The 18,147-nt window shown below is 29.4% G+C and overlaps 3 protein-coding genes across 4 annotated transcripts; 2 read left to right on the top strand and 1 right to left on the bottom strand.

Annotated features, from left to right (window-relative positions):
• The first annotated feature begins 5,230 nt into the window (after nt 1–5,230).
• Nucleotides 5,231–6,107, top strand: LOC135138955 (chymotrypsin-1-like). Its single transcript, XM_064069007.1, has 2 exons — nt 5,231–5,322; nt 5,377–6,107. The coding sequence occupies exons 1-2, from the start codon at nt 5,277–5,279 to the stop codon at nt 6,057–6,059; spliced, it is 729 nt and encodes a 242-aa protein (XP_063925077.1). The 5' UTR covers nt 5,231–5,276; the 3' UTR covers nt 6,060–6,107.
• Nucleotides 6,072–7,202, bottom strand: LOC135138954 (chymotrypsin BI-like). The gene is made up of 6 exons (XM_064069005.1): nt 7,071–7,202; nt 6,870–7,024; nt 6,654–6,823; nt 6,518–6,604; nt 6,341–6,462; nt 6,072–6,293 (listed from the first exon to the last, which is right to left on the bottom strand). The coding sequence occupies exons 1-6, from the start codon at nt 7,131–7,133 to the stop codon at nt 6,135–6,137; spliced, it is 756 nt and encodes a 251-aa protein (XP_063925075.1). The 5' UTR covers nt 7,134–7,202; the 3' UTR covers nt 6,072–6,134.
• A 5,956-nt stretch (nt 7,203–13,158) lies between these two features.
• On the top strand, nt 13,159–15,034 carry LOC135138953 (uncharacterized). Of its 2 annotated transcripts, none has more exons than XM_064069003.1 (4): nt 13,159–13,252; nt 13,421–14,246; nt 14,320–14,521; nt 14,567–15,034. In XM_064069003.1, the coding sequence occupies exons 2-4, from the start codon at nt 13,421–13,423 to the stop codon at nt 14,958–14,960; spliced, it is 1,422 nt and encodes a 473-aa protein (XP_063925073.1). In that variant the 5' UTR covers nt 13,159–13,252; the 3' UTR covers nt 14,961–15,034. The 2 variants fall into 2 exon arrangements, with proteins under 2 accessions (XP_063925073.1, XP_063925074.1); XM_064069004.1 differs by having other exon boundaries at nt 13,338–14,246.
• Nucleotides 15,035–18,147: the final 3,113 nt, after the last annotated feature.

Below are 18,147 nucleotides of genomic sequence, written 5' to 3'. Positions count from 1 at the left end.
TGAGAATTCGAAAACTTGAAAAAAAAAATCGAAAAACCGAGTGTCATGAAAGCAAAACATCAAAAGATGGTAAAATCTAAAAATCGAAAAACTGAAAAACCAAAACACTTTTTTATTTTCAATATTTCGGTTTTACAATCCATATATACATATTTCGTTTTATCGATTTTGCAATTTTTTGAGTTTTAATTTACTCATTTCCCGATTTTCCGACTTTTTGAAGTTTCTCAAAAAAAATTCAGAAGATCCAAACTCCCAAAATTGAAATGTTGAAAAATTGAGGAATTGAAAATTTGAAAAATCTAGAAATCTAAAGGACGAAAAATTTTAAATGGCACAAAATCGCATGTCAAGAAACCAAAATATCAAAGAATCGTAAAATTGAAAAATTGAAAATTCGAAAACAATAAATTTCAGAATTGAACAACTGGAAAACCAAAACAGTTCTTTTATTTTCAATATTTCGATTTTACAATAGGTACATATTTCACTTTTTCGATTTTGCACTTTTTCGATTTTTGATTTTTGAGTTTTAAAATTTCGATTTTGAATTTTTCGTTTTTTTACAATTTTTACATTTTTCAAAGTTTTCAATTTATACATTTCCATTTTTTCATTTTTGATTTTTCAATTTTACTTTTTTAATTTTTTATTAACAGTTGAAAAATCCGAAACTGAAAAAAAAAGAAAAATTGTAAAATCAAAAAAGTGGAAAATCGAAAAATTGCAAATCGAAGAACTACAGAAAAGAAAAACTGTAATAATGAAGAACTTAAAATCACGAAACTTAAAAATCGAAAAACATTAATGAATCGAAAAATTGGAAACAAGAAAAAACGAGTTGAAGCGAAAAAAAAACATAGAAAAATTAAAAATAAAACAACAAAATCGGGAATTGAAAAATTGGAAAAACGAAAAAATAAAAAATCCGGAAATTGAAAGATCAAAAAATCGAAAAACGAAACAATTTTGAAAATTTTTCAATTTTAAAGTTTTCAAGTTCTTGATTTCCAACTTTAATCAAAATAAAATTTTGCAAAATCGAATAACCGTAGCACCGAAACATTAAAAAATGAAACAATTAAAAACCGAGACATTTTCCGATATAATATTTTCAAATTCTGAATTTTTCATTTTTTAATTATTCAACAAAAGGACAAATTTATTCAAACCGAAATTTTAATTGAACTGAAAAATCAAAAAATTGAGAAATCGTAGAATTGAAAAAAATAAAGAAAACTTGAAAAAGCCGAAAATATGAGACTTAAAAACTGAAAAATGAAACTTGAAATATCGAAAAATTGAAAAATTGAAAAATGAAAAAATTGAGAAATTGAACAATGGGAGAACTGAAAAATCAATTGAAAAATCAAAAAATTGTATTATTGAAACCTGAAAACTCTGGTTAATTAAAAATCGAGAAAGTGAAAAATTGAAAAAACGAACAAAAACTTCTATAAGTTAAACAATCAAAAATACAAAAAAAAATAATTTCAAAATTCAAAAATTTTAAAATGAAAACCGAAAAACTAAAAAATTAAGAAATTGTAAAAACGAAACATGGAAAAATTAAAAAAATGTAACATCGAAAAACCGAAAAATTTTAAAGTTGAGAAATCGAAGAACTGAAAAATCGGAAAATGGAAAAGCCAAAAATTGAATAATAAAAACCCTAATTGAAAAAATTGGCAAACTGAAAATTGGGTAACGAAAAAACAATTGAAACATGAAGCAACTGAGAAAAAGATAGAAACTGTAAAATCGAAAATTTGTAACACTGAAACCTGAAAAATTGATAAATTAAAAATCTAGGAATTGAAAAATCAAAAAAACGAAAAATTGTAAAATTCAACAGACAGAAAATCGAAAAATTAAAATATCTACAACTTTACTGAAAAATGCAACAATTTCATAATGAAAATCGAAAAACTAAAAAATGGAGAAATTGAAACACGGAAAAATGGAAAAATTATCAATTAAAAAGACGAAAAATATAAAAATATCGAATTGAGAAATCAAAACTCGAAGAAACAAAATAATTTGGAATTACCCACTTGGAAGTACTTTATTTTTAATTTTTTATTTTCTCAATTTTTCGTTTTTTAATTTTAACCGAACAATTTAAAAATTGAGAAATCGAAGAACTGCAAAAATAAAGAAACTCAAAATCGAATAATTAAAAGCTCAACAATTGGAAAAGGAAAAATTGTAACCTTAAACATGAAAAAACTAAAAAATTGAACAATTGCAAAATTGAAAATCAGAAATAGAAAAAACAAAACTTGAAACACGGAGAAATTTAAAAATTGTAATCTTAAAACTTGAGAAACTGAAAACTTCTATAATTGAAAAAACACCTGAAAATTTGTAAAATTGGAGAAAAAGAAACTGTAAATTCGAAAAACTGATTAATTAAAAATCGAGAAATAAAAAAAAAAATACGAAAAACAAACTTTTCTAGGAATAGAAAAATCGACAAATTTTAAAATTCAAAAGTTCAAGAATGTCAAAATAAACATCGAAAAACTGTAAAAATAAAAAATCCCTAAATTGAAAGATCAAAAAATCGGAAAAAGAAACAATTTTGCAAAATTTTTCAATTTTTAAGTTTCCATGTTCTTGATTTCCAACTTTAATCAAAATTGAAAAATCGACAAAATCTGCAATTTTCGATATAAAATTTTTCAAATTCTCGATTTTTATTCCTTTATTATCTCGATTTGTCATTTTTGTTAATTGTTCAACAAAAGGACAAATTTATTCAAACCGAAATATTGAATTGAACTGAAAAATCAAAAAATTGAGAAATCGAAGAATTGAAAAAAATATAGAAAACTTAAAAAAGCCGAAAACATGAGACTTGAAAACTGAAAAATGAAACTTGAAATATTGAAAAATTTAAAAATTGAAAAATCGAAAAATGAAAAAATTGAGAAACTAATGGGAGAAATGAAAAAACTATTGAAAAATCGAAAAATTGTAATATTGAAACCTAAAAACTAGGATTAATTAAAAATCGAGAAAGTGAAAAATTGAAAAAACGAAAAACAAAAACTTTTATACATTAAACAATCAAAAATAGAAAAAAAAACATAATTTCAAAATTAAAAAAATTTAAAATGAAAACCGAAAAACTAGAAAATTAAAAAATTGTAAAAACGAAACATGGAAAAATTAAAAAATTGTAACATCGAAAAAAAGAAATGGTGAAAAACCGAAAAATTTAAAAGTTGAGAAATCGAAGAAACTGAAAAATCGGAATATGGAAAAGCCAAAAATTGAATAATAAAAACCCTAATAAATTTGAATTATGAAAAATTAAAAATCGGCAAATTTAAAAATGAAGCAATTACAGAATTGTAAATTTGAAAAAAAAATTAAAAATGGAAAAATTGAAGAAATGAAAAATTGAAAATCAAAAATTGAAAAACCAAACTTAAAATATTGAAAAATTGAAAAAAATGGCAAACTGAAAATTGGGTAACGAAAAAACAATTAAAAAATGGAGGAACTGAGAAAAAGATAGAAACTGTAAAATCGAAAATTTGCAACACTGAAACCTGAAAAAGTGCAATTAAAAATCTAAGAATTGAAAAATCGAAAAAACGAAAAAAGCAAATTAGAAAATCGAAAAATTAAAATATCTACATTTTATTGAAAAATGCAACAATTTCATAGTGAAAATCGAAAGACTAAAAAATGGAGAAATTGAAACACGGAAAAATCGAAAAATTATCAATTATAAAAGCGAAAAATATAAAAATCTCGAATTGAGAAATCAAAGAATCGAAGAAACAAAATAATTTGGAATTACTTACTTGGAAGTACTTTATTTTTATTTTTTTCAATTTTTCGTTTTTTAACCGAACAATTAAAAATTGAGAAATCGTAGAACTGCAAAAATAAAGAAACTCAAAATTGAAAAACTGATTATTTAAAAATCGAGAAATAGAAAAATCCGCAAAACAAAATTTTCTAGAAATAGAAGAATCGACAAATTGCAAAATTCAAAAGTTGAAGAATGTGAAAATGAACATCGAAAATTGTAAAATTAATAAATCGAAAACTGAAAAATTGAAAAAATGAAACATTGTACAATAAAAAAAATTGAAATACCGAAATGTTCAAAAAATAGCGAAAGTAAAAAATCGGATAACGAAAAAATCAACAATTGAAAAGTCAAAAAAATTAAAATGTCTTAAAATGGAAATATCGAAAAATCGAGAAACTGAAAAGTCGACAACAAAAAATTAAAAAATACGAGAACCCCAAAATAAAAATGAAAAGATGAAAGCAATAATATTCGACTTTGGGCCAGTTTGAATTTAGCGCCGATGTACTTTGTTGTGATTGGTCGGCACGGGTGCGGAAATTAATGGATACTTGTTCTTAGTTAATGTGTAAAAAAAACTCAAAGATTAAGCTCCACCCACCCACCTCGGTCTTAGTTGTGGTGAGTTTTTCATTCGTAATCAAACCGAGGGGCGGAGTTTAATTACAAAATCCACATTCCTCTACAAAATTTTACCCTTTTAAAACCGTTCACATAGTAATTTCTTGTGGAGAAATGATGATTTTGCAATTAAGCTTCGGCCCTCAACTCAGGATAAATAAAAAAATCGTCACAATTGGGAGGGGGTGGGTGGGTGGGGCTTATATTTTGCCCATTTTTTCTTAATATACGAAGTTTTCTTTTTCCAACAAGAAACTGAAAACATGTTTAACTATTCTTTTGTATAAACAAAAGTATATATATCAGGAAAAAAAAGATGAAACACAAATCACCCGTCCCGATTTTAATTGCGATAAATTTTTCATTCGTTGTTAGATAACGGGCGTTCACCCACCTTTCTTTTCTTAGAGGGTATCTCATGAACTAAAATCAGTTCTATCTTAACAACTAATAGCCCCACCCACCCACCCTTTCCTTTCTTCTAGTATATGCCATCTGCCAAAATCATTTTTATCTTAGCAAGTACTTATGACTACATTTTACATACAGCGTAGAAAATTTCATTTTGAAAAAAGTTGTCTAAAAATTCTGAAAAAATTTATCATATATGTATATATATGTATATATATCTGTGAATTCAAAAATTTAGAGTGTTTAGCAATATTTTCGAAAAATTCGGAAGACTTGATTAAGAAAAGGACAAGTTAAGAGTTGTCGCACGTCATTAAACTGATAACAGTATCGACAGTTTTCAAAACGGTACCACCACACAAGTACCATTCAAGATAAGATATCTCAGTCTCCAAACCGATTCAAACCAAAAATGCTCGCAACTCTACTGGTTCTAATTTTCGCCGGTGCCACCACAGGTAACTAGTACTTACTAGTGTTAGCACGTACATCCCTCCAACCCCTCTGCGCAGGTTCGCCCCCCCATGGTCGCATTTTCGGCGGCACCATCGCCTCCCCCGGCCAGTTCCCCTTCGTCGCGTCCTTAAACAACCCAGAACAATTCTGCGATGGTTCCATAATCAACAAAAACTGGATCGTCACAGCCGGCCACTGCATCGACGCCGTAACTCCCAACTCCACAGTACTCGTAGGTACCATCTACGAAAGCTCGGGTGGTACTAAGTACAACATCTCCAAAGCGATCCAGCACGAAGCCTACAACTCAACAACTGCCCAAAACGATATAGGTTTGATTCAAATCAATGGAGAGTTTGAGTTTGGGGATGAAGTCCAGGCTGTGGAGTTCGCCGATCCTGAAGTCAACGCAAGTTGTCAAGCAGCTGGGTGGGGGGCTAGTGAAACGACTTCGTTCCCTGAGGAGTTGCTGTATGTTGAACTGGTGGCTTTGAGTTTCGAGCAATGCAAAGATTTAATTGAGAGTATGGATCCGTTTTATTTGGGGAGTGAACAAGTTTGTGGTTATGGTCCTTCGGGAAAAGGAGTTTGTTTTGGGGATTCGGGAGGACCGTTGGTGTGTGGCGGGAAGTTGGCGGGGATTGTGAGTTACACGGTTTCTGCTTGTGCCCATGGGTACCCAGATGTTTATGTTAGACCGTTGGCTTATGCTGACTGGATTGACGAAAATACAAAGTAAAGTGGTACTTACTTAAGTACTTAGAATATATATATTATTATGAAACAATGTTTTGGTTTTATTTTGTTGTGTGGTCTAGATGTCAGTGACACGTTTTATCCATTGTCTTTCAAATGCGGTACTTGTAAATATTCCAGAGCCACCCTTGTTGCAAGTGGTACCGTAGGAACTGGCAATTCCAACCTGGACGGGATCCGTGAAAGCATTAAGTACCAAAGCGTCCCCAATGTCCCCCTACCATACCCTAAATTAGTCCGAGTTGTTTATGCGTTTCTACTAACCAAACAAATATTTTGGGAATCACTATTGCCATCCGGAATGGCACATATAGTACTATCAGTACCTGCACAAGATGTACTTATTGTTAAATTGGAGTAAGTAAGATCTGACGATATAACGTCATCTACAATAAACAAATTGAGACACCCATAATCATTCTAATCTAAGTACCTAAGTACCTTCACTTATAGCACCCCAGCCACTAACAGTCACAGTACTATCTTCATCTACATCTTCAGTCATTAAAGCAATGGGTTGAATATAATCTAAAAACACAAAACCCTCACTTATTGAATTTTTTCGAAATATAAGTACCATTAAACACCACCGCTTCTGGTAAGCGTACCACAGCCACATCATTTTCGTACGTCCAAGGATTAAAGTTCTCGTGGATTATCCACAACCGTGAGTGCAGTTCCACCTGGTCTGGATCATCTCCTGTTGATTCTAACGTACCTAGTAGTACCCTGATTCTGAAAAAAGCTCTAACCCACCAATTATTATTTTTTCGTCGGGTAATTTTAAGCGTACTTTCCCACACAATTGGCACTAGTGAGTACCCAGGTGTCACTAATGAGGGAACCACCGCAAAATTTTAGTCCTGTGTTGGTGGGAATCCAAAGAGCTGCCTGCCATGGGAATTGACCTTTGGATGCTGGTTCACCGTTGAAAATTCGGGGTCTGAACTATGATTAGAGTAGAGGACCAAAAGGTGTGGCTTGTGGCACTTACCTCTTTTCGGGGGAGAGACAAGGCGGTAGCGAGTGTTAGAAACAAGAGTAGCTTGTGGATCATTTTGTCTTATCAGGTGTTTTTTTTTAGTTTAAGTAGGAAATTGAGGTTTAAAAGACGAATTTTTTGTTATCAAATTTTTATGAGTGGCTGAGGAAACAATAAAATCTGTTTTTTTATTCAAGTACCACTTGTGATAAAATTGATACGTGCTGTTAGAATAAGCAGTGGTGCCAACTTAGAAACACAAAGCTACACTTTTTTTCTTGTTTTCTTAGTTTCCAATTTCAAATTTTCGATTTTTTAATAAACCTGTCCTAAGTACCATATTGTCTAATCATTCCTAACAACAATTTGGTGACGTCTTTTTATCATTTTTCTTAGTAAAAGATCTAAATTTTATAAAATGATATACTCCTGTACTGGTGGTTTATGAATCCGCTTCAAATTTCATTACAATTCCTTTATAAAAATTCTCTATTAATCTAAATAATCTTAGATCACTTATTTTAATGTATTGTGATACAAAAAGTTTAATTTCTTTATTTCTCTTATTCCGCTATAGATACTTAATTTTTTAGCTCGTCCTTTTTTTATATCGATTTTAGTATGTATTTTTATTTTTTGAATATTTTCGTTTTGGGTTTTGTTGTATACAACGTTTTCATCATTTTTCTCTTTATTTTACTTTTGAAATATCTTGACCCATTTTCCGTTTTTAGATTTTTCTTTATATTTATGTCGTCTTTTTTAATTTTTCATTTCATCAATTAATTGATGTTTCCATTTTTTTGTAATTGTCAACTTATTTTTTTGAATTTTTGAATTTTTGAAAATTATATTTTGCAATTTTTCAATTTCTCAATTTTTTGATTTGCAATTTTTTGAGTTTTCGATTCTAGGTTTTTCAAATTTTCGATTTATCAGCGCTTGATTTTTTTAATTTTTTCACTTTATCATTTTTTGATTTTGCAGTTAGTTTGATTTTTCAATTTTTAACAACTTTCATTTTTCTTTTAGGTACTTATTAAATTTTTGGATTTTTCTGTTTCTCGATTTTCAAATTTCTCGTTTATCAATTTTTCGATTTAGGTACAGTTTTCCGATTTCAAGTTCTCTAGTTGTCAGTTTTTAATTTTTCAATTTTTAAATTTAAATTATTCTTAATTGTTTAATTTTTAAATGGCTTTATCATGCTTTTATTAACTGAGCATTTTTAACACCCATTTTGAATTTTTAAAAAATTTTTAGTGTTTTACAATTTTTCGAATTTGCTTCAGAATTTTTCAATTTTTCGATATTATAATTTCCAAGTTTTTTGTTTTACAGTTGTTGGATTTTTTACTTTTTGAATTTAGAATTTTTAGATTTTACGGTTTTTAGATTTTACGACTTTCCGATTTCAAGTTTTCTAGTTTTCAATTTGTAGTCTTTCAATCTTTAGCATTTAAATATTTCAAGTTCTCAATTTTTGATTTAGGACTGGAAGAACAAGTTTATTATTTTACCTGCAATTTTCAAAAAATAAAAAATCTAAAGATAGAAAATCTGTTGAAGAGATGATGAAAAACTAAAGTCTCGAAAAATTGAAAAATTTAAAAGGTGAGGAGAAAACATACTGAAAAATTGAAATATGCAAAAGTTGAAAAATCGAAAATGTCAAAAATTTAAAGCTGGAAACAAATAATTCCAAATCAAAAAATTAAATATCGAGTAACTGAAAATTCTAAAACTGAAAAAACAAAAAATCGAAAAATTGAAAAGCGGAAAATTCGGAAAATTTAAGATATAAAAAATTGAACAATCGAATAACTGAAAAACCGAAAAGGTTTAAAATAGGAAATTATGAAAACTAGAAATTACAAATTTCAATGATGAAGTAACGAACATTGCAAAATCGAAAATTCAAAAGTTGAAAAATCGAAAAATTAGAAAATCCAAAAACTTTAAAAACGAAAAATTGTAAAATCAATGAATTACAGAAGGAAGAATTTAAATCTGGAAACAAAAAATTGCGAATCAAAAAATTGAGAAACTGAAAATTCTAAAACTGTAAAACCAAAAAATCGAAAAATTGAAAAGTTGAAAATTCGAAAATTTTAAAAATAAAAATGTCAAAAATTGAAAACTGGACACAAAAAATTGTAAATCAAAAAATTGAAGAAACGAAAATTTGAAAATTGAGAAACCGAAAATTCTAAAATTGAAAAAACAAAAAATTGAAAAATTAAAAAGCTGAAAATACGAAAAATTGAAAAAAAAAATGCAAATCCGATTATTCAAGATACAAAAAATTAAAAATTCGAATAAATGAAAAACCCAACAAGTCAAAAATAGGAAGTTATGAAAACTAGAAATTGCAAATCTCAAAGGTGAAGTAAGGAAAAATTGAAAAATCCAAAAATTAGGAAATTCAAAAAAATTGAAAAAACGAAAAAGTGTAAAATCAATGAATTACAGAACGAAAAATTGGATGATTAATCCAAAAGTTGAAAACCCGAAAAACAGAATTATTGAAAAATGGAAAAACTCAAAAATTTAAAACTGGAAATAAAAAATTGTAAATCTAAAAACTGAAGAAAAAAAAATAAAAAATCCAGGAACTGAAAATTCTAAAATCGGAAACACAAAGAATCGAAAAATTCAAAAGCTGAAAATTCGAAAAATTGAAAAATTTGAAATTGAAACAAAAAATTGTAAACCGGCAAATTCAAGATGCAAAAAATTGAAAAATCGAATAATTGAAAAACCGAAAAAGTCAAAAATTGGAAATTATGAAAATACTTAGAAATTAGAAATCTCAAAGGTGAAGTAACGAAAAATTGAAAAATCGAAAATTCAAGAGTCCAAAAATCGAAAAATCCGATTATTTAAAACTGGAAACTCGAAAAATTGCATATCGAAATATTGTAGAAAGGAAAAATTAAAAATTAGAAAATTCAAAAAATTAGAAAAACGGGAAACCGTAAAATCAATGAATTACAACAACGAAAAATTAAATACTTTTTAAACTAATTCAAATGTTGAAAACTCGAAAAATAGAATTATTCAAATATCGAAAATGTCAAAAATTTAAAACTGGAAACAAAAAATTGCAAATCAAAAATTGAAAAAACAAAAAATTAAAAATCGAGGAACTGAAAATTCTAAAATTGAAAAACCAAATAATCGAAAAATTCAAAAGCTGGAAATTCGAAAAATGAAAAATTTTAAATTGAAACAAAAAATTGAATATTCCAATAATTGAAAAACCGAAAAAGTCAAAAATAGGAAATTATGAAAATTAGAAATTAAAATTCCAAAGGTAAAGTAAAAAAAATTGAAAAATTCAAAGTTCAAAAATGGAAAAATCGAAAAATTAGAAAATTCAAAAAATGAAAAAAACAAAACATTGTAAAATCAATGAATTACAACGAAAAATGAATACTTAACCCAAAAGTTGAAAACTCGAAAAATAAAATTTTATTGAAATATCGAAAATGTCAAAAATTTCAATCCGGATATAAAAAATTGTAAATAAAAAAATTGAAGAAACGAAAAATTAAAAATCGAGTAACTGAAAATTCTAAAATTGAAAAAACAAAAAATTGAAAAATTTAAAAGCTGAAAATTCGAAAAATTAAAACAATTTAAACTGAAACAAAAAATTGAAAATCGGAAAATTCAAGATACAAAAAATTGAAAAATTGAAAAATCGAATAATTGATAAACCGAAAAAATCAAAAATAGAAATTTATGAACACTAGAAATTGCAAATTTCAAAGGTGAACTAACGAAAAATTGAAAAATCGATAATTCAAAAGTTAAAAAATTGAAAAATCCGAATCTTACTTAAAACTGCAAACTTGGAAAATTGCATATCGAAATATTGTACAAGGGAAAAATGAAAAATTAGAAAATTCAAAAAATTAAAAAATCGAAGAATTGTAAAATCGATGAATTACACAACGAAAAATTGAATATTAAACCCAAAAGTTGAAAATTCGAAAAATATAACTGAAATACCGAAAATGTCAAAAATTTTAAACTGCAAACAAAAAATTACAAATCAAAAAGCGAAAAATTAAAAAACGAGAAACTGAAAATTCTAAAATTGAAAAATTCAAAAACTGAAAATTCTAAACATTGAAAAATTTTAAATTGAAACAAAAAATTGCAAATCGGAAAAATCAAGATACAAAAAATTGAAAAATCGAATAACTGAAAAACGGAAAAGTCAAAAATAGGAAATTATGAAATCTACAAATTGTAAATCTCAAAGGTGAAGTAACGAATTGAAAAAACGAAAATTCAAAAAAATATTGTAAAATCAATGAATTACAACGAAAAATTGAATACTTAACCCAAAAGTTGAAAACTCGAAAAATAGAATTCTATTGAAATATCGAAAATGTCAAAAATTTAAATCTGTAAACAAAAAATTGTAAATCGAAAAATTGAAGAAACGAAAAATTAAAAATCGAGAAACTAGAAATTCTGAATTTGAAAAGCCAAAAAAATTAAAAAATTTAAAAGCTGAAAATTCGAAAAATTGAAAAATCCATGAATTACAAAACGAAAAATTGAATACTTATCCCAAAAGTTGAATACTCGAAAAATAGAATTATTGAAAAATAGAAAATATCAAAAATTTAAAATTGGAAACTGGAAAAAAATTTGTCAATGAAAAAACTAAAGGAACGAAAAATTAAAAATCGAAAAACTGAAAATTCTAAAATTGAAAAATTTAAACAAAAAATTGCAAATCGGAAAATTCAAGATACAAAAAATTGAAACATCGAATAACTCAAAAACCAATAAAGTCAAAAATAGGAAATTATGAAAATACTTAGAAATTGCAAATCTGAAAGGTGAAGTAACAAAAAACGAAAATTCAAAAGCTGAAAATTATAAAATTCAAAAAATTTTAAAATCAATATATGTTTTACATACAGAATGAAAAATTGAATGTTTAATCCAAAAGCTGAAAACTCTAAGAATAGAATTGTTGAAATATCAAAAACTTTAAAAATTTCAAAGCTGAAAATTCGAAAAATTCAAAAATTTTAAATTGAAACAAAAAATTGCAAATCAGGAAATTCAAGATACAAAAAAGGAGAATAAATTAAAAAACGAAAAGGTCAAAAATAGGAAATTACGAAAACTAGAAATTGCAAATCTCAAAGGTCAAGCAGATAACGAAAAATTGAAAAAGTAAAAAAATCGAAAAATCCGAAAACTTAAAACTGGAAGCTCAAAAAATTGCATATCGAAATATTATAAAAGGGAAAAATTAAAAATTAGAAAATTCAAAAAATTAATAAACGAAAAATTGAATACCTACTTAATGCAAAAGTTGAAAACTCGAAAAATAGAATTATTGAAATACCATACATCACAAATGTCAAAAATTTAAAAGTGGAAACAAAAAATTGCAAACCAAAAAATCGAAGAAACGAAAAACGAAACGAATCTAAAAATTCGAAAAATTGAAAAATTTTAAATTGAAACTCAAAAAATTGCAAAAAATATTGGCCCGACTGTACTTATCGGTCAGAATAATAAAAACAATAACACAGAGCAAAACAGAATAAATTAACTTTAAATTACAGATGAAAAATTAAAGTTGGTATTAAAAAAAAATGCTTTCAGTTTTTACGAACGTTAACAAATCTAGTGTTCCCTGAAATTTATTACTGACGTATTATTAACAAATTTAGAACTGTCATAACGAAAATATAAAGATCGTGTTCAGAAAATTGATAATTAAACAATTAATTTATATTTTATTTTAGGAGTACAAAAATACGCCATTCTGTTCACTCATTTCAGGTCTGAATTTTGATTGGTGATCTACTAAACTCGATTTCCATTGGTTGTCCTAACCACACCTAGAGCCAATAGGGGTTGTGATGACGAAAACGACATTTTGTATTATTAACGTCTGACAAACTTTACATCCGCCAAGTTTGTCTAACCATTGTTGCAAAATACGGTATTAGTTCATAATTTTGTCAAGCAAGATTACAATTTCAATTGAAAGAACTTGGAGACATCTATGAATATCGACTCGAATTACGACGCATCAGATTACAGTGTTCTGCTTTTTTAAGTGACAGTTGTTTTTCAGTAAGTTGCGATTTGTAAATCAGTGTTGTTTAATTTATTTTTTCATTAACATTAGGCGTTTGATTAACATTAAGGTAAGACAGTTATTCTATTTATCTATTGTATAAGTGAAATCTCGTATAATAAAAAATTATCAACAAATAAACATAACCTATACAGAATTTCCGGTGTTTGGTTGTGGTTAAAGTCACGGCTACCAACCAGTCGAAAGTGGCTATGGAAACAACAATTTTAATTTTTAGATGGCTGAATGGTTAAAAGAACCCATTCAGTGGAAAGGCGACCACAAATCCATCCTTTTATCGCCAGACAACAGAACCGAACCCACCTCTGATCTCACCATAGAGCAATTAATGGCAAATAGCTCCTCATTCCCGGTCAAATTTCCCATAGAGACCACCCGCTGCTGGAAACTCAAGGACAAAACATCCGCGGAAATCCTCGAAACAAACATAAATTCAGCCTACCCCCTAATTCACGAATATGGCCTCTACCTCTGTTCCACGTTTCTTCTTTACCAGAAAACCTCCGGCCTGTGTAAAGAGTTCTACAAAAAAATGTCTTTGGTCCAGTTGATCGACAGGCTGTTGAAGAAAAGAGCCGTCATGTTCTTGGACCCGTCAGACCGTTACAAGTTGTTGAGTGGAGAAACTGGAATGGGAGATTGGGAGAGTATTGGAACGACCGACGAAAAACCACCTCTAGTTTTGGAGAACTGTCTAAGCTATGACGAAATTAAATTGTCAGCTTTGTTGTCGGTGTCGTCGAGGAGCTATTTTATCAATGATGGTGATAGGAACAACGAGGGGAAGTTCGAAACCGATAGAAGCAAGGTGGAGGAATATGGGGTAGTTGTGGGAGTGATTGGGACGCGACTGGAAAAGCCGAAAGTTATGGAATATCGGGAAATAGTAAAATCCAAAGAACAGAATAACGAAAGAAATGGATATGGGGTTGGTTGCGTTTCGTTACAAAATGAATTTCTGAACTTCTATGGTGATGAATGTGGGACTTATGAAGATTTGGTGGAGCGCATGAAAAATTTAGAGGACAGATATACAGATTTGGGTGAATAAATACATGTCTAATTAGTTTTGTCTAAAAACATCGTGGAAGGTTTATTTCTTTCTGTTGTGTGTAGGTAGAGGCAGATTCTTTGATACCCTCATGTACGAGAGAAGGATGGCCATATCCTTTGACACCCTTTTACTAGAAGCCAATCACAGAGCTAAACAGGAATCCAAGATGGCGTACATCCATCTAGTGGGGATCGGGCTAGGAGTGTGGAAGTTGTATGACCGACAAAACCAACTTTTCTTGAACACGTGTGCTCACAGATTAGAGTAAGTTTCAGCTTTTAGTAACAGTTTGAAACGTTGAGGTTTTAGATTGCTTTCTGATGTTCTTACAAACGTGAGTGATGTTCGGTTTGCTTATATTCGGAAAGGAAAAACAGCCGGGCACTACAGAGCCGGTGCTAAAATCAAAGGGATTAAGATACACATGGTCGATAAAAACCCACAGGAGAAGCTAAAAGAACAGGACCAGGGGAAATTGCTGGTGGTGTCGTACGCGTGGGATGGTAATGCCTTACCCGGAAATGAATTTTGGGGTGGGAGTTTAAGCGGGAGTGGGGATCCCGCCGCCGCGTGTTCTACGCAGGTGGCAGAACTGCACAATAGTCACATTAACGGGACAGTTTGTGGGGGGAGACTGAGAGTGGCCACTTCCAAGGGAGTGGTAACGTTCCAAGAATATCAGAGTCTACATAAGGACGACTGATTACGTTACGTTATGCATTTAGTGTGTTTTTTATGACCCAAGAAAATAAAATATTTATAGTTGTTTCTAACGTTTTTGGTCAAAGTTTCTTCAGTGATCGTGAAGACTACATATACATACTAAGAAAAAAGGCAAAGTATTAACCCCACCCGCCCACCCTATCTCAATTGTGTGTTATTTGTCGTGAGCCAAGAGGGCGGAGCTAAATTGCAAAATATTTGTTTCTCTACAGGAAAGGGAGAGAGGATTACACAGTCTCCTTTTTCTCAAAATGACATATTTTGAACAATATCATCATACCTACTTAAAACATGGAAAACATCGATTTTACCATTATTAAACTCTGCCCCTCGGTCTGACAACAAATTAAAAATTCATCAGAGTTGAGATTGGGGCGGGTGGGTGGGGCTTACTTTTTAACTGTTTTTTTCTTAACATATATAGCTTCCTTTCAACAACAATGAACAAAAAAGTTACTTATCGTAATTAAGACAAGGGCGGGTGGGCGGGGTTTTCTTTTCACGACAAGACACTGAAAACATGCTTAAAAGGGTAAATTTGTAGACAAGGGAAATTGAGTAAGTGGGGCCAAGAAAACAAAGCCAGTAAAAAATTGTGGAAGGTTATTTTAAGAGAACTTGCCTCGCCTTTGAAGTATAGTCCGATAAATTTTGCTTCTTTAAAAATATATTGGATTAGATTTTGCGATTTTCGTCTTGGTTAATTCGTAATCAGTTTTTTTGCCAAAAACTCTCGTAAATTTGAGGAAATTCGGCAAAAATGCAAGATGGAGGACAAATTTTGATTAACGAGTTACCATGTTTTAAACGCTCTTAAAATATTTGCACGAGTTCACAGGATTCGTTTTTTTTTTAATTTCAAAGTTAAATTGTAAAATATTGTTATACAATCCTGGTCAACACAGATTCATAAATCACACATACAGGATTATGTTATTTTATAAACTTTAAAGAAGACTTATTTGTTCGGCATAATTCTGAGATGTCATGATTTTTTGGGAAGGCCTGAATTGAACAAGTTGTGGTTAACGATTTAATACTTGCTAAGGTAAGACGCATTTTGGCAAATGACATTTCTTCCAAGAAAATAGAGGGTGGGTGGGTGGGACTAGTATTTGCTAAGAAAAAAACTGATTTTAGCAAATAACATACCCCGTAAGAAAATAGAGAGAGGGTGACGGGGCTAGTAAGTACTTGCTAAAATAAGACAATTTTTGGAAAATGACATATATACTCTTTAAGAAAAAAAAGGGTGGGTGGGCGGGGCTAGGATTTCATAAGATAAATTTGCGATTAATACCCTATAAAACTAGAAACTCGGTGTTTTCCTCTCAAAGCCATTTGGAACGGTTTCAAATTTTTTCGAAATTTTGTGGATTTTTTTTTTAAATTTTCTCCACAGTTCTCAGTTATTTAAAGAGAAATTGTCAAAAATATTTTAGATTCGTAATTTGCGAAAAATTATCTATAAGCCAACTATTTTCCGTTGAGTCAGATCGTGTTTTAACTGTTTCAAACATAAAATTTTGGAAATTACGAAAAATGTTTCTCACTTTTCTGGCTAATTTTCGGAAATAGTTGAAAAATAGTCGGAAATGTCGAAAGTGCGAAAATTAGTAATATCTTATCAAATACTAGCCCCGCCCACCCACCCTCTGTTTTCTTGGAAGGTATGTGATATGCCAAAATCAGTTTTATCTTAACAAATACTATTTAATTATTATTTAATAATTTATTTAGCCATTTCAATATAGAATATAGTACTTAAGATAAGACTGAAATTGGCAAATCACATATCAAGAAAATAGAGGGCGGGTGGGTGGGGCTAGTATTTGCTGAGGTAAGACGGATTTTGGCAAATCACATATCTTGTAAGAAAATAGAGGGTGGGTGGGCGGGGCTAGGATTTCATAAGATAAATTTGCGATTAATACCCTATTAAACTAGAAACTCAACGTTTTCCTATCAAAGCCATTTGGAACGATTTCAAATTTCTTGGAAATTTTGGGGATTTTTTTTGAACATTTTCCCTGCAGTTCTCAGTTATTTGCAGACAAATTGTCAAAAATATTTTAGATTCATAATCCGCGAAAAATTATCTATAAGCCAACTATTTTCCGTTGAGTCAGATTGTGTTTTAACTGTTTCAAACAAAAACATTTTGGAAATTACGAAAAATGTTTCTCACTTTTCTCGCTAATTTTCGGAAATAGTTGAAAAATAGTCGGAAATGTCAAAAGTGCGATAATTAGTAATATCTTATCAAATACTAGCCCCGCCCACCCACCCTCTGTTTTCTTGGAAGGTATGTGATATGCCAAAATCAGTTTTATCTTAGCAAGTACTATTTAATTATTATTTAATAATTTATTTAGCCATTTCAATATTGAATATAGTACTTAAGATAAAACTGAAATTGGCAAATCACATACCTTCCAAGAAAATAGAGGGCGGGTGGGTGGGGCTAGTATTTGCTGAGGTAAGACGGATTTTGGCAAATCGCATATCTTGTAAGAAAATAGAGGGCGGGTGGGCGGGGCTAGGATTTCATAAGATAAATTTGCGATTAATACCCTATTAAACTAGAAACTCAACGTTTTCCTCTCAAAGCCATTTGGAACGATTTGAAATTTTTTTGGAAATTTTGGGGATTTTTTTTTAACATTTTCCCTGCAGTTCTCAGTTATTTGAAGGCTAATTGTCAAAAATATTTTAGATTCATAATCCCCGAAAAATTATCTATAAGCCAACCATTTTCCGCCGAGTCAAATCGTCTTTTAACTGTTTCAAACAAAAAAATTTTGAAAATTACGAAAAATGTTTCTCACTTTTCTCGCTAATTTCACTGGTCAACAGCTAAACTCTAACTTTTATTATAGCAGCCACATATTATTTAATTAACAATTTTAAATGATATTATAAACGGCTAAACCCAAACTTAGCTCTCATTTAAAAGTAATCTTCAATATTATCCTTTGAAAAATACAAAAATCGTACTATTAAGTAATAGGAAACTTTCTATAAGGTGTATTTTTTTGTGATCAAATTGCTACAAACTTCTTGGGAAACAATAAGAAAACTACGTTTAGTAAGTAGAAAACATGTTATCATCATATAAAAAATTTAAAATTAACATATTCTTAAAAGTGCATTTTATGTATTCGCAT

Source organism: Zophobas morio, unplaced genomic scaffold, assembly GCF_036711695.1.
Source record: "Zophobas morio isolate AGI-343-1 ecotype UQ-CSIRO unplaced genomic scaffold, CSIRO_AGI_Zmor_V1 ptg000030l, whole genome shotgun sequence".
In the NCBI taxonomy this organism is placed as follows: domain Eukaryota; kingdom Metazoa; phylum Arthropoda; class Insecta; order Coleoptera; family Tenebrionidae; genus Zophobas; species Zophobas morio.
Note: the sequence above shows the minus strand (reverse complement) of the source record. Positions and strands in the feature narration are given on the sequence as shown.

Excerpts from the sequence above, each read along its gene's own strand:
- LOC135138953 (XM_064069003.1), top strand. The coding sequence starts at position 13,421 with ATGGCTGAATGGTTAAAAGAACCCATTCAGTGGAAAGGCGACCACAAA. Across the intron at positions 14,247-14,319 it reads GGACAGATATACAGATTTGG|GTAGAGGCAGATTCTTTGAT; the intron begins GTGAATAAATAC and ends TGTTGTGTGTAG. Across the intron at positions 14,522-14,566 it reads ACGTGTGCTCACAGATTAGA|ATTGCTTTCTGATGTTCTTA; the intron begins GTAAGTTTCAGC and ends TTGAGGTTTTAG.
- LOC135138954 (XM_064069005.1), bottom strand. The coding sequence starts at position 7,133 with ATGATCCACAAGCTACTCTTGTTTCTAACACTCGCTACCGCCTTGTCT. Across the intron at positions 7,025-7,070 it reads TGTCTCTCCCCCGAAAAGAG|TTCAGACCCCGAATTTTCAA; the intron begins GTAAGTGCCACA and ends CTCTAATCATAG. Across the intron at positions 6,824-6,869 it reads AGTGCCAATTGTGTGGGAAA|AGCTTTTTTCAGAATCAGGG; the intron begins GTACGCTTAAAA and ends TTGGTGGGTTAG.
- LOC135138955 (XM_064069007.1), top strand. The coding sequence starts at position 5,277 with ATGCTCGCAACTCTACTGGTTCTAATTTTCGCCGGTGCCACCACAG. Across the intron at positions 5,323-5,376 it reads TTTCGCCGGTGCCACCACAG|GTTCGCCCCCCCATGGTCGC; the intron begins GTAACTAGTACT and ends CCCTCTGCGCAG.